Source organism: Rhineura floridana, chromosome 1 (genome assembly GCF_030035675.1).
Source record: "Rhineura floridana isolate rRhiFlo1 chromosome 1, rRhiFlo1.hap2, whole genome shotgun sequence".
NCBI classification, from domain to species: Eukaryota; Metazoa; Chordata; class Lepidosauria; order Squamata; family Rhineuridae; genus Rhineura; species Rhineura floridana.
In genome coordinates this window covers 28,108,471-28,124,280 of record NC_084480.1, presented here as the reverse complement: position 1 = coordinate 28,124,280, position 15,810 = coordinate 28,108,471, and the positions used below count along the sequence as shown (strand labels likewise).

At 38.6% G+C, this 15,810-nt stretch overlaps 1 protein-coding gene across 4 annotated transcripts in view; it reads left to right on the top strand.

Moving 5' to 3' along the window:
- The window catches only part of RICTOR (RPTOR independent companion of MTOR complex 2), a 124,027-nt gene that overhangs the window by 68,109 nt on the left and 40,108 nt on the right, over positions 1 to 15,810 (top strand). For all 4 annotated transcript variants that reach the window (XM_061616766.1, XM_061616786.1, XM_061616756.1 and 1 more), the window contains 9 exons: positions 4,347 to 4,447; positions 7,161 to 7,323; positions 7,660 to 7,761; positions 7,860 to 7,906; positions 11,342 to 11,477; positions 12,581 to 12,628; positions 13,159 to 13,358; positions 14,075 to 14,201; positions 14,798 to 14,962. In XM_061616766.1, coding sequence (XP_061472750.1) covers positions 4,347 to 4,447; positions 7,161 to 7,323; positions 7,660 to 7,761; positions 7,860 to 7,906; positions 11,342 to 11,477; positions 12,581 to 12,628; positions 13,159 to 13,358; positions 14,075 to 14,201; positions 14,798 to 14,962 — 1,089 coding nt within the window. The remainder of the gene's footprint in view (positions 1 to 4,346; positions 4,448 to 7,160; positions 7,324 to 7,659; positions 7,762 to 7,859; positions 7,907 to 11,341; positions 11,478 to 12,580; positions 12,629 to 13,158; positions 13,359 to 14,074; positions 14,202 to 14,797; positions 14,963 to 15,810) is intronic.

The following is a 15,810-nucleotide window of genomic DNA, read 5'->3' as shown; positions in this document are numbered from 1 at the left end:
CCTTCCGCCTCAGAAGTCGCAACCGTGGGGTAAACCACGGTGCGGTCTGAGCTCTATTCAGGGGGAGAGGACGTTTCGGAGCCACCCGGTCTAATGCCCCGGTGATTGCGGTATTCCAACCTTCTACCAGGGCCTCAGCCAAGTGGCTGTGTGCCTGCTCCGGTGAATCCCCAAGCACGTTCAGGAATCCATCAAATGCCTGGGGTGGACCATCTTAATAGGTCCTCCACCCCCACGGAGGGTTTGTGGCATCGAGCAGTCTAACTTCACCAAATAGTGATCTGACGATGACACGGGGGTGATGGATGTACCCCCAATTTTCAGATCACTTCCCTCCTCTCCCGAGACAAACACAAGGTCGAGTGCATGACCGGCTACATGGGTGGCCCCCATAGACATAAGGTGCAGCTCCCAGGAAGCCATGGTTTCCAAGAAGTCCCGAGGTGCCCCAGTGAGAGTGGCCTCCAAATGCACATTGAAGTCACCCAATACCAGAAGGTTTGGGGACTGCACTCGTACATCCGAGACCACCTCTGGCACCTCGGTCAGGGAGTCCGTCGTGCAGCGGGGTGGACGGTACACAAGCAAAATCCCTAGACTGCCCTTTGGGCAGTACATGCAATCTGCCACCTTGGTCTCACAGAGAGGAGGTCTGGTGAAAACTAAAGACTTTTGATAAATAACCCCCACTCCCCCTCCCCGACTACCGACCCTCGGCTGCTGAGTCAATAAACATGCAAATGATCAAACCTGCCCTCCTCCCTCTCCTGCCTCCTCCCCCCCTCCCCATCCCTTTTGGTCAGTTTCACCTATACTAAGCATGATTGCAGGGGAGTAAATCCCACGGAACTCAATAAGCATGCAAATGATCAAACCATTCTCAGCAAACTTGCACAGGATCCCATTTCTTACCTTCCGGATTAAAAAGCAGAGAAATTCACTAATAAGCAAAAAAAAATCTTGTGGTTTAAACGTACCTATAGCCAACAGATATTTCTATCAAACTTTAAAAAGCAGGGAGATTGGGCAGCTATAGTGAATGCACCAGGGGAGCAGGAGACCTGACCTCCTTTCTGTGATATTGTAGTGCCCTACACATTTGTCAAAATGCAAACACCATTTGGGTTGGTCTTTCACAGTCCAATCCACTTGCTGTGTAGCTTGGAAGAATTTGGTAACATGTGCCTCTGAGCATATGGTGAGCAGTGGCAACACCTGCAATCAGCCCAAATAACAGAAACAAGACGTGCTGTGCCAATCTTGTTTTAGCAGGGAGGAAGCAACAATATTAAAACAGTTGATATAGTTCAGATATGTTTGATGTACTTTGCAATTTTAGTGAAGTTTCCTATAGTAAATCATGTTCTTTTGCTTCTGTTTCTGTGAATATGTGAAGTACAGCAACAGTTTGCAACACTAAAAAAAAAGCTCCAAAAACAATTGTGGAATAATGGCACTGACTGTTCTGCAGAATAGTTTCCAATGGACATGAGGAGTGTCTCAGTTTGCACAAGATAAAACAGTGGGAGGTGAAATAGATTCTAGCAAAACTCTAGGTGTGCTCTATGTTTTTAATTGACTATGCTTACCTTTCCTTAAGTGGAGTAGTTTAAGCATAGCAGGCTGAAAATATGCATCTTGGGCAGGCCAAGTTTCTTTTTTCTAACAGCTAGAGTCATTGCTTAAGTAGCAACATATTATAGTCTGATTTTAAATCAAACTGCAGTTTCAGATTCAACTGTTAATGTGCCCAGAACAGAAATAGAGCATAACCTCCAGTTTGAAACACAAAAGGCTGTCTTCACTATCATATGACATTAACCAATAAAAAGGCTTTGAAATTAATAAAAATATATTTGACACAGATTTCTAGGATGAATAATGAGAGAAATATAATTTGCTAGGTTAGATTCTCTGTAGAAACATTAATAACACAGGAAAGAAGCAAAGTAAGAACAACACCAACAAACATACAAAAAATGTAATTCTCCATCTTTGGAGATGGCAGGTGTTGCCACCACTCACCATATGCTCAGAGGCAAACGTTACCAAATTCTTCCAAGCTACACAGGAAGTGGATTAGACTGTGAAAGACCAACCCAAATGGTGTTTGCATTTTGACAAATTTGTAGGGCAGTCCAATATCTCAGAGAGGAGGTCAGGTCTTCTGCTCCCCTGGTGCATTCACTATAGCTACCTGATCTCCCTACTTTTTAAAGTTTGATAGAAATATCTGTTGGCTATAGGTATGTTTGTAAACCACAAGGTTTTTTGCATATTAGCGAATACTTTGGAAGTCGTTAGAGTTGTACTTCATCTCCAAGTATGGAAGACACTGATTTTAAAAGGAGTATTGAACTTTAGGGAGGAGACACAGTTAACCCAATAAACACAGTTTCCTGCTTCTTCACAGTGTGCTCTCTTGCCTGCTGTTTTAGTAAAAGAGGCAGCAAGTTAAAAGGGTCTTTGAGTTCCTTCCTGCTGTTATGATCTAGAACCCTGTTGTCATGATTGATAAAAAATCAATGATTTTTTTTTAAAAGATTAAAAAAAAAATTCAGTTGGATTTCAAAATTTTCTTAAAACAATTAGTTTAAAAAGAGCCTAGATCAAAGATATCATCATGAATACTAATCATACAACTTCTAATTATATTCTATGAATATTTTAACACAGCTTGTGGAGATGGGAGATCTGAATAGTCCTATGCTGCAAGTGGCATGCATGAAGTATAGGTTCTCTCTTTCTCTCAAGGCCTTGCCTCTCTCTAAGTGCAAAGATAGAGGAAGTCAGTAAATAGAGAGCTTGGGGAGATGGAGTAGATCTGAACAAGGAGGAGACCACCGAAGTGGTAATCTAGCTCTTAACAGCAGTAGCCTCTTCTGCAGGTGTAGAGAGAATTTTTTTCCTGTGCACGAATTCATTCTAAATTGAAAAATAAAATAAGAACTGAAAAAACAGGAAGATTTGCATTTCTTTTCCATCCAGTAAACAAGGAAGACAAAGGTAAAGAAGATGATTGAGCTAACTGTACCATCTAATATTATAAGTTTCTCGTGTTGACATAGCTGAAATTGCTTGAATTTTATTTTTAAAGAACTTTACATTTATCTAAAAACTGAAATAGCTAACCATTCAAAAAACCATGTGCATGTTTAGTTAATGCTGTTGTTTGCCGAAGATGAAAACTAAACAGAAGCATAAACAGTCTTAGTAGTACAATTTAAAAGCCTGTTTGGTGGTAGTGATTCTGGCACATCATGACAAAAATATGATTCATTGAACAGTTGGAGGTGGTTCATCTCTTTAATTACTTCACAAGTTCATTCTGCTTTGGTACTAAAATGACCAGATTATCTTCCCATTTTTTGATAATTAATCTGAAAACAATTCAGAATATTTGGTTAATGTGTACCTACCTTCTAATGAAATCTACATTTCTGGATATGTATTAAGGTTATATTAAACAGTAATGTACGTCTACTAAAACTGATGATTAAATAGAATCTTCCTCACTACCAATTTAAACTGTGATTTAAATCATTAAAATTGAGCCCTTCAGACTCAATTCATGATTTAAATCAAATCAACCCTGCCTGCTGCATTGCTGAAAACCACCTGAGGGGCTAGGGATTGTATGTAAGAATGGTTCCTCCACAGGCAAGTTCTCTGTAGACTTGCCTCAGCTGTGGAAACTCAACTAGTTCATTGAGGGATCCTTGCTTTCTTCACTGCGTTACTAATAATCCCCAGATGGCTATCTAATGCTGGCTCAAGGAAGGAGAGTCAGCTGTCATATTAGTTTAAGAGCTCCATATACTGAATGTTCAGCTTTCAGCATTTCTGCAGGTTATTAATTTTGTACTCTTTAGAGTTGACAGCTAGGTATAAAATTCATTTTCCAGAGAAGTAGCTGTGTTAGTCGTTTGCAGCAAAAAAAGCAAGTCTTGTGGCGTCTTAAAAACTAACATTTTATTGTGGCATAAGCTTTCACTACAGCAGATGCATGGTGTTATCCTGAGATGCCATTAATTGCTTGTTGGCTTCTTTTTAATGAGGTTAGTTAACTAAGAATATTTTCCAAGAGAACTGTTAGAACTCTAAGTCTGCAACATATACAAGCATATACCTATAATTGCCTTCAAATTCAGTATTTAGTAAGATTTTGTACTAGCCATATTATATGTCAAAAATAAATTCCTTTGTATCCCATTACAGTTAAATAGGTTTTCACTGAGTGAGAGACCCAGTGAAGTTAATAGACATGACTAACTTAGGTTCATTAATTTCAGCGGGTCTACTCTACTCTTGGTTGAATGTCTGACGTTTCTTCTTGTTTTTTTCAGGCAAACACCATTCTTCCTCATTGTCACAGCCATCACTTACACTGCTTACCAACGTTAATGAATATGGCAGCTTCTTTTGACATTGTAAAGGAGAAAAGACTGTAAGCATGCATTTTAGTAAAACAATGAAGATATGCCAAGTCAGGGATTTAATAGGAATATTCATTTAGTATAGCAGCATTTCTTTTTACAGGATGTTAATTTTCTAAATGGGTGTCCATTCTGGTTTATATCTTTGAAATTGAAGTCCATTTTTGAGGTGTAGCAACCAGAACTGTCCACAGTATTCCAAATACAGCCACACCATAGATTTGTATAACAGCCTTATCATATCAGAAGTTTTATTTTCAGTTCCTCACCTCAAAAAACATAGCGTTGGAAAAGGTTCAGAAAAGGGCAACCAAAATGATCCAGGGGATGGAGCAACTCCCCTATGAGAAAAGGCTACAGCATTTGGACTTTTCAGTTTAGAGAAATACAAACATGAAGTAACATGATAAGTGTATAAAATTATGCATGGCGTGGAGAAAGGTTTTTTTCCTTCTCTCATGACGCCAGAACTTGTGGACATCCAATAAAGCTGAATGTTGGAAAATTCAGGAGAAATAAAACAAAGTAGTTGAAATAAAACAAAGTAATGAAATTCACTCCCACAGGAAGCAGTGATAGACACCAATTTGGATGGCTTTAAAAGATCATTAGACAAATAAAGCTATCAACGGTACTAGCCGTAATGGCTGTGCTCTGCTTCAGTGGACAGAGGCATTATGCTTCTGAATGTCAGTTGCTGGAAACAGCAGGAAGGGAGAGTGCTCTTGCATCAGGTCCTGCTTACGGGCTTCCCATAAGCATCTGGTTGGCTACTGTGAGAACAGGATGTTGGACTCTCTGGGCCATTGGCTTCATCCAACAGACTCTTCTTATGTTCTTATCAGTTCTGTAAAAAAAATTAAGTCATGCAGTCTGCAATCCTGCATCAGTATAGGAGCTCAACCAATGAATTCTAAAGTAGGATTGTACCCAAAATTACCGGCTTTACTAGAATTTACTCAGGGCTTGGTTCCTTTAAACCTGTTACTTCTGAAAATTTCTCTTGCCAAAATAGCATTTGACTAAGACAGATTGTGTTTGTTTAAAATGAAAACAATAAACACAGCTTTCTTGTTTTCTTGTTTTGAAGTTTCCATTTGTTCTGAACTGTATTTGTATTTCTGTTTGGACTCTTATGTGCAAGTCTACAAAAACTCAGAACAGTTTATAATGTTTTGTGAAGTAATGTCCTGTACTTGCCAGAATTACAAGCCATTCACAAATTTTATTTGGCACATTACCATTCACACAGTGGGTGATTATGCCAGCAGCACTGACTCAGCCTTTTCTTTCTTTCTTTCTTTCTTTCTTTCTTTCTTTCTTTCTTTCTTTCTTTCTTTCTTTCTTTCTTTCTTTCTTTCTTTCTTTCTTTCTTCCTTTCTTCCTTTCTTCCTTCCTTCCTTCCTTCCTTCCTTTCTTAGAAAGTAGAAAAATAGTAAAGGGGAAAGCAATTGTGTTTCACAGTATAAACGAGTACTTGATATATTCAAGACTAAAAAACCAGATAAGAGAAAAATCAACTCATTTGACATGTGGTGTTGGAGGAGAGTTTTGCAGATACCATGGACTGCAAAAAAGACAAATAATTAGGTGTTAGAACAAATGAAACCAGAACTATCATTAGAAGCTGAAATGATGAATCTGAGGTTATATTTTGGACACATCATGAGAAGACATGATTCACCAGAAAAGGCAATAATGCTGGGAAAAACAGAAGGGAGTAGAAGAAGAGGAAGGCCAAACAAGAGATGGATTGTTTCCATAAAGGAAGCCACAGACCTGAACTTACAAGATCAGAACAGAGTGGTTTATAACAGATGCTTTTGGAGGTCACTGATTCATAGGGTTGCCATAAGTCGTAATTGACTTGAAGGCACATAACAACCATTTTAATTTGGTATTTTTGACATTTACTGCACCACTCGTTTAAATATTAATAGTATATACCATGGTGGGTTGGAAGGAATGCCAAATCTATTCACTATAGAATGTTTAAATATTGTAAGCACTATTTAATCTAGTTGATAAACCAGTCAAGCCCCTGATTTCAGCTAAGTTGTTTCCATTGAAATAAAGGGGTCTAACGATGCAATCTGCATCTTATCAGTAATAAATCTCTCACCGATTTTCATGGTTCTGCGTTACATCCTTAATCAGGTTCAAATCTGAATTTGCCCTCTTCTTAAAGCTAGTGATCACTAACCAAGAAATGTTTTCCTGCTATTTAAAAGGCTCAGTGATTTCAAAAGTGATACATTCTGTAATGAGTTAGAAGTGGTTTCCTCTAAAATGCCCATGATAAACTTTTGCAATAGCTTTGTAAGTAGTGAAGGAAGATGTTTTGCTGTCTTAATTTGGAATGAGCTCCCCTAAAATTAACTAATTTTGACTCAATTTATATCTAACTCAAATTCATATGTGTAAAAGGTCATCTGTTTCCAAGTTGCATGTTCAGCCATACTACCAGTATGGGAACCATCAGGAATATAATGGGGCCTGGATGCCTTCCCACTGCCCTTCCTATAGCAGTGATGGGGAAATGCAAAGAGGGAGAAATACTACTCAGGCCTTTGAAAGACCTTAAAGTTTTACCAACAAACTTCTTAGTACCAAGATCCCTGGGAAATATAGTTTTACGGTGCTTTTAGATCCTTACTAAGACCAGTTATCTTACAGAAAAATCACCTGATAAATTTTGACACTGTCAACATTTTCCCTTGGTAGACGAGCCAGTGCTGCACTAAATTGCTTAAAACGCTTTCATGAAATGAAGAAAAGAGGACCTAAACCTTATAGCCTTCATCTAGATCACATTGTTCAGAAAGCCATGTCAACACATCAGCGAAGGGATCAGTATCGTGTGCAGAAAGATATATTTATTTTAAAGGTAATTATTTAACTGTAATGTCTGTTTTCAAAATTGTGAGTTTTTTATTTTTTTGGTAAACAATTTTTTTTATTATTTTAACCTGAATTTCCAAATTAGAATTGTTAGGAATTATGACTTTAAATGAAAACCTCTCATGGGTGATGGGGTGGGAATCTATTTCACTAGAATTTAACATGCCTTGTATTGCAGAACGAACACACACACACAGGCATACATTTTGGTGGTGGTCGGTCTAAAGTTAACTATATTTTATTTTAATAATCTGTAAACTTCCTAACGTGGATGTAATCTTGCAGCTAATAGAACTTTGGTTTCTCTTTTCTGCTGTTAAAGGATACTGATGAAGCACTGTTAATGAATCTGAGAGACAGCCAAGTTCTTCATCACAAAGAGAATCTAGAGTGGAACTGGAATCTGATAGGGACCATACTTAAGGTAAACTGTGAAATTATGTCCTAATTAACTTCTAAGGAATAAATGGCAATAAAAGGAATTGGTAACAATTCTTACAAAACTCTGTATCTATTTTCCAGTGGCCAAATATCAACCTAAAGATTAACAAAGATGAACAGTGGAGCAGGTATGTAGCTGGAGAAAAAGTCTGTGCAAGAAAATATTTCAATATGTCATGGAGCTAACATGTTCTCTAGATTCAATGTAAACAGGCATGTCAAGCAAAAGGAACTAAAATCATGGTTCAGCACATGAAAATTCCCAGCCAAGCAAGTTAAACTCCTGCCAAAATTTTCTTAAAATAATTAGCCATCTGTGAGAAACAGAGGGTGGCCAAATAGCTTTCCTGAGGCAGCATAGCCCACATACTAGACATGGCTACAGAGAGTCTTGTAACCTGACAAGCTGTGCTACAAGTACTGGTTAAACACGGAGAAGAGACTCTCCAGCAGATCATAGAATTGTAGACTTGGAAGGCCATCTTCCAACTCTGGAAGGTCATCGAATCCAACCTCCTGCTCAGTGCAGGAATCCAGCTGTCCAGCTGCCTCTTGAATGCCTCCAGTACTTGGATAGTCCACCACCTACCTAGGTAATTGGTTCCATTGTTGTACCACTGTAACAGGATTTTTTTCCTGATGTTCAGTTAAAATCTGGCTTCTTGCAACGTGAGCCTATTATTCTGTGTCCTACACTTTGGGATGATTGAGAAGAGATCCTGGCCCTCCTCTGTGTGGCAACCTTTGAAGTACTTGAACAATGCCACTCAGTCTTCTCCTTTCAAGGCTAAACATGCCCAGTTCTTTCAGTCTGTCCTCATAGGGCTTTGTTTCCAGTCGCCTCATCATTCCTGTTGCCCTCCTCTGAACCTGTTCCTGTTTGTCTGCATCCTTCTTAAAGTCATTGCCCAGAATTAATAATTCACGTGATTTCAAAACTATACTTGAACTGCGGAGACCAGAACTGGATGCAGTATTCAAGACGAGGCCTAACCAGTGCTGAATAGAGGGGAAACTATACTTCTGTTAACGCAGCCTAAAATAGCATTTGCCTTTTTTGCAACCACATTGCGCTATTGGCTCATGTTCAGCTTGAGATGAACAACAGTCCGAAGATCCTTCTCACATGCAGTATTGCTGAGCCAAATATTCCCCATCTTATAACTGTGCATTTGGCTTCTTTCTCCTAGGTGTAGAACTTTGTACTTATGCTTGTTAAATTTCATTCTGTTGTTTTCAGCCCAGTGCTCCAGCCTATCTAGATCCCTTTGAATTTTTTTTCTGTCTTCCACAGTATTAGCTATTCCTCCAAATTTTGCATCATCTGCAAATTTGATAAGCATTCCCAGCATCTCCTCATCCAAGTCAATAAAAAAGTGTTGAAGAGCACTGGCCAGGACTGAGCCCTGCGGTATCCTGCCCGTTACCTCCCCCCAGTCTGAGAAGGAACCATTGATAAGCACTCTCTGAGTATTATTCTGTAGCTAACTGTGGATCCACTTGATAGTTGTTCCATCCAGCCTACATTTAGCTAGCTTGCTAATCAGAATATCATGGGGCTCTTTGTCAGAAGCTTTCCTGAAGTCGAGATATATTATGTCCACAGCATTCCCACAGTCTACCAGGAAGGTTACCTGATCAAAAAATGAGACAAGATTAGACTGGCAGGATTTATCCTTGATAAATCCATGTTGGCTTCTAGTAATCACTGCATTCTTTTCAAGGTACTTACAGACTGATCACTTCATAATCTGTTCCAGAATTTCTCCAGGGATTGATACCAGGCTGACAGGTCTGTAGTTCCCAGGTTGCTCCCTTTTGCCCTTTTTGAAGATAGGGACAACATTAGCTCTCCTCCAAACATCTGGCACTTCACCCATTTTCCATGATGTGGCAAAGATAATAGACAGTGGTTCTGAGAGTTCTTCCGACACTTTCTTCAATGCTCTAGGATACAGTTCATTGGACCCTGACAATTTGAAATTGTTCAAAGTGATTACGTATTCCTTGACCATTTGCCTATCAATTTCAAGCTACAATCCTGCCCCTTCAACTTACGTTTCCCAGGAGGGTCATAGACCCTATTTTGGGAGAAGAGTGAGCCACAGTAGGAATTGAGCATTTCTGCCTTTTCTTTGTCATCTGTTATCATTTTGTCATCCTCAATGAGCAGCTGTACCTCCATTTCTTTTCTCTGTCTTTTACTGTGGATATACCTGAGAAAAGCTTTTATGCTGCTTTTGTCATCTCTCACTACTGAGTTTAGTCTCAGTTTTAGCCTTCCTGATGCCATCCCTGCAACTCCTTGCTCCCTATCTATACTCTTCCTTTGTGGCCTGGCCTGTATGTGTCTTTTTTTTCTTCAGGTCATCTCTAAGCATTTTGTGAAGCCACATTGGCTTCTTCTGGTGCCTTTCCCCTTTTTTCCCTGTTGGAATTGTTTGCAAGTGTGCCTTTAGAATTTCCTTTTTTAGAAATTCCCACCCATTTGGGCTCCTTTTTCTCATTAGGTCACTTACCATGGAACCTTACTTTTTGTTCTGAGTTTATGCTCTTTGCATCCCTCGCTAACCTCAGTTCATTCTCAGCTTTAGCCTTCTTGATGCCATCCATGCAATTCCGTGCTTCCTGTCTGTACTCTTCCTTTGTGGTCTAGCCTTCCTTCTGCTTCCTGTAAGTGTCCTTTTTTTGTTTTCAGGTCATCTCTAAGTGTTTTGTGAAGCCACATTGATGTTCCAATTTTTTCCCTGTTGTTTGCAATTGTGCCTTTAGAATTTCCTTTTTTAGAAACTCCCACCCAAGTGGACTCCTTTTCTCATTAGGTCACTTACTATTGAAGCTTACTTATTGTTCTAAGTTTATTAAAATTGGCTTTCCTGAAGTCCAGGGTACACATATGGCTACTCTCGGCTTTTGCTTCCTTAAAAACCAAGAACTCAATTATAATATGATCACTTTCCCCCAGAGTTCATATTACTATATTTCACTAAGTTATCTCTATTGGATAGAACCAAGTCAAGGATAGCTGATCCTCTAGTTCCTTCCTCCACTTTCTGTAGGAGAAAGTTATCTCCAACTTAAGTCAGGAATTTGTTGGAAGGGCCATGTGTGGCAGAATTTGCCTCCCAACAGATATTGGGATAATTGAAGTCCCCCATGAGTACTACATCATGCCTCCTGGAAACATTGGCAATTTGTTTTTCAAGATTTTCATCCTTGTCGTCTTCTTGATTTGGTGGTTGGTTGTAGACTCCAATCAGCATGTTCCTTTTATTCCTTGCTCCATTAATTTTAATCCATATACTCTTGGTGGGGCTACCAATCTCGCCCTCCTGTGTTTCTGTGCAGGGATATATATTTTTAACATCTCGGAGCAGGCAGGTTGGTATGGGAAAAGAATGTATTAACTTTGATGTGACTCTAATACTTAGAATGCAGTTTAAAATTTAAATATTGAAAGAATAAAAGCTGCTTGGCTATCTTGTAGATCAAACAGTGTAATATACATTTTGTTTGAAGCTTGCAGTAACTTTTCAGCACCTCACGCTTCTGTTTAATTTTAGATTTATACGGCGACTGATGTATTTTTACAAGCCTAGCAGCAAGTTGTATGCCAACCTGGATCTGGACTATGCAAAATCCAAGCAGCTCACGGTTGTAGGTTGCCAATTAACTGAGTTTCTTCTTGAAACTGAAGAGGTAAGATTGGTTTTGTTTAGCTATCAGTAGCAAATGGCATCTTCTTGTATTCTTGCACTACTGAGGATTTTTACATATTCTAAAAAAATCTTGGAAGATTCATTACACCAGGTTTGCTATGTCTAAAAAGAGTGCAATAATAATACTTATTTCCAGACCTTAGGCTATAATAAAAATGAACATGTAGTACATTGGAAAAAAACCTAAAACATTAAAATGCATTAATAAAATTAAAGTGGGGTGAAATCCCTGGAGTTTATGTAAGCCAAATTATATGGGAATCTAGTTATCCTCACCCTGATTGGCCAGTGAATCACTAGCTGTCATTATCTACTCAGTTAACAGAGCAGTAGATCTCTCAGTTTTATGGCAGGAGTGATCTTGCTAGTTATGAAGTCACTACTCCGCCAGCTCCCAATCTCTGCCCATCCCAGCTCCAAAACTCTAGAGGGTTAGATGTTTGTGCAGTAACTTGGCTGAGAACACCAAGGCAATTATGTGGAATGAAAAACAATGGTTCAGAAAACACAAGGTTGTATCCAATGGTGTCAGGCTTACACCTGTGTAGTGGTGAAGAAGCAACTTCTAGCAATTTCCCCTCTCCCTTGCAGCCCCCTGTGCTCCCCTAAATCTGCTGTGGGGAGGTCCTCCAATTTTCTGGAGCAGATTTAGGAGTGATGTGGGGGACTGCAAAGTGGAGGGGGAATTGCTGGAAATTGCTCTCCTCCCCCATTTTGCTAAAGGAAGCAACATCTTTGGAAACAAACCACAGAACGTAAAATTACAGTTAATTAAATAAACTATGATTATAGCTACTTGCTCTAGACACCTAGTTCATCTCTTACATCCTATAAGAGATCTGTTTTAAGAAGCAATAGTGGATTCAGGAATCAGTTTCCTACGTTCCTTTGTCTACAGACAAAGTAGCATGGACTCTAGGGAACCTTGGCTGGTTAACGCCATATGAGTACCACTTAATCAAAAGCTAGCTGTCATATTTATAGAGTCTTGTCTGTGAAATGTACGCACTGGCGTGATATACTTCAGCATATTGGATGCGGATGATTACAGAGGTCAAATCAACATGCATTTTTGCCCCTTAGGAAGGAAGACAGGAAGGAAAGAAAGAAGGAAGGCAGGTGCAACAAAAGGTAGATACAGACTTAAAAATTATCTAACCATTCCATGGTCTAATCCTTTGCATCCCTAATTCTCTGTGACACACAGAGGGAAACAACTTAAAATTGTTCTAGTCTTTTTTCTTGCTTTGTTTTGTTTGACCAAATTCAGAACCTGATGGAGAGGAAAATACCAGAGAGTGTAAGTTCATTTTTGTAAGAACTTGTTCTTGAACTGCTTCGCTTTTCACCTGCCATGGTGACTGCTTGGGGCTTATTTACACTTGTGACAGCCATGATTCCCACAGGAATGACATTCAGCTTGAGTCAAGATCATCTGACAGTATGACAGTTGATTCTTCCCACATTTCAAAGTTTATGTATCTTCCAGAGTTTTCACAGTAAAGGATTTCTTCTGGTTTTAATTTACTTGGTACTGTTCTGTTTGACAGTTATTTGTGTTATCTTGTGGCACCTAGACAGATGTAAATGAACACATTTTTCATTAAGGAGAAAAATCCTGCAAAAGAAACTGAAGTTTTTGTTCTTTCACTTTGAACCAGGATGGTCATGGCTACCTTGAAGAGTTTGTAAAAGATATTGTACACTGGCTTAATTCTTCTTCTGGACTGAAACCAGAACGCAGTCTCCAGAACAATGGGTTACTTAACACTCTTAGTCAGCACTACTTCTTGTTTTTTGGTACACTCTCCTGTCATCCCCATGGAGTGAAAATGCTTGAAAAGTGTAACGTGTTTCAGTGGTAAGGATTCTCTTCAATTATAAAAATGTTTTGAAGTACTCAGATTAAAAAATGATTTTTTCACAGTACTTTTTTCAGTCAACTATAACTAGATGTGGTTAGTTGACCCTAATGTTTACTTTTTAGGGAGAAAAGTAATTTTCGAGTTGACTTATAAAAATTTTGATTCTAAAGGATCTAGGATGCAAATACTGTTAAAGTTGAAGCTGATCCAAACAATCTATATTTCATCAGTTCAACTACAATATTAAAAATTGTGCTAGAATCAGTATGCAGTTATGTTTTATGAAAGTGACAATCCATTTTTAGAAGATAATATGCATAATACTTTCTCAAGTTTACACTTTATAAAGTTTAATCTATTTTCCAAGCATGCTATCAATTTTCAGAAGAAAAACTTTCTATGATGAAAATGGTACATTATTTACTCTCTGGTTTCCATTACTTAGTAATAATTTATATCATCCTATTAGAATACAGGCATTTTAGGGCAACTGAGGCCAAAAAAGCCCCACCCTGAAGTACTTAATTTAAAAATTGAGAGTAAAGGAGGCAACCAACAGAGGGGCAGGGAAAGAAAAATGGAGGGATTTTTAAAATTAGTCAATTTCTCATGCTCATTTATATTCTCAGGAACTCACTTTTTGGGTTACCATCTCAATTATGTCTAGATGTGCATATCAAGTCCATCTTTAAATATTTCCCTCTTCTTTCAGTCTTCTTAATCTTTGCTCCTTGAAGAACCAGGATCACTTACTCAAATTGACAGTTTCTAGTTTGGACTACAGCAGAGATGGTTTAGCAAGAGTCATTCTTTCAAAAATCTTAACTGCATCTACAGATGTAAGTGATAACTCCTCTTTAAATACCTACATCTGAACATTATATGGTTGTTTCACAGGGTAGCATAATGGACAGAATGTTGAACTAGGGAGACCTGGGTTCAAATACTTTCTCAGTCTCACCCCTGAAGCAGAGTGACCTTGGATCAGTTTGGTTTCTTTCAACCTTGTTATCATTTTAAGGCAGTGTATAACTTGGGTTTGCATTTAATCACAATGACGTTAAATTAATGACTTCAACTGTTCCGCATTAACATGAGAGGGCTAAAAATCTACCCCAACTTTCTTGTGTTGAATGGGAAGATCTGAAGGGGCTTCTATGCCTGTTCAGCTGAGCATTCTTTAAAGTTCCCTTCAGACATTTATGCTCAATGCAGGCAGGTCTGAAATGCATGCGCAGTGATGTTGTGGCACACTTGTGTGCTTGTTTCAGCCTCTCCCCACTTTTAACCATTAGGTGTTCAGACTGAATGCTTGAAGAGAGCATGTATACTAGGGTAAATTTATCTGGTTTTGTATATACAAAACCTACTTTTCTCTACCATGCTTCCCTAGCTATTTTTTTTACTGTCTGTTCTTGTTGTTTCTGCTTTGTAGAGCTGTAGGCTGTATGCTACAAAACACTTACGAGTACTGCTGAGAGCCAATGTAGAGTTCTTCAGTAATTGGGGAATTGAATTACTGGTCACCCAGCTTCATGACAAAAATAAAGCCATTTCATCTGAAGCACTTGATATCCTTGATGAGGCATGTGAAGATAAGGTGAGAATCCTTAGCTCCATTCTTCCGTTTCTGTAAATGCATGCAGTTGTGTATCAGTTCATTGACAAACACATCATACTTTTCATGCAGTGGCCTTACACTGTGTTGATGTAAACATGGTATGTTTATAAAATAAACTGTAATGTACTTTGGTGAACTGTTCCAAATGTGGTTGCAAAAAGGACTGAAAATTAGGAAGAAAATTGGTAAGTTCCAGTCATTGTTCAAATCTTAGCATTTTCAAGGGCTGACTATTCCAGAATAGAGAGCAAACAAATGTCTAAGAAATGTTAGGACAAAATCCAATACAGAGTTAGGCATGCTTAAGGCTGGGTTGAATATTGTTGTTATGTGCCTTCAAGTCGATTACGACTTATGGCGACCCTATGAATCTGCGACCTCCAGTAGCATCTGTCATGAACCACCCTGTTGAGATCTTGTAAGTTCAGGTCTGTGGCTTCCTTTATGGAAACAATCCATCTCTTGTTTGGCCTTCCTCTTTTTCTACTCCCTGTTTTTCCCAGCATTATTGTCTTTTCTAATGAATCATGTCTTGTCATTACGTGTCTAAAGTATGATAACCTCAGTTTCATCATTTTAGCTTCTAGTGATAATTCTGGTTTCATTTATTCTAACACCCAATTATTTGTCCTTTTTGGAGTCCATGGTATCTGCAAAGCTCTCCTCCAACACCACATTTCAAATGAGTTGATTTTTCTCTTATCCGCTTTTTTCACTGTCCAAGTTTCACATCCATAGATAGAGATCAGGAATACCATAGATAGAGATCAGGAATACCATGGTCTGAATGATTGTAACTTTAGTGTTCAGTGATACACCTTTGGATT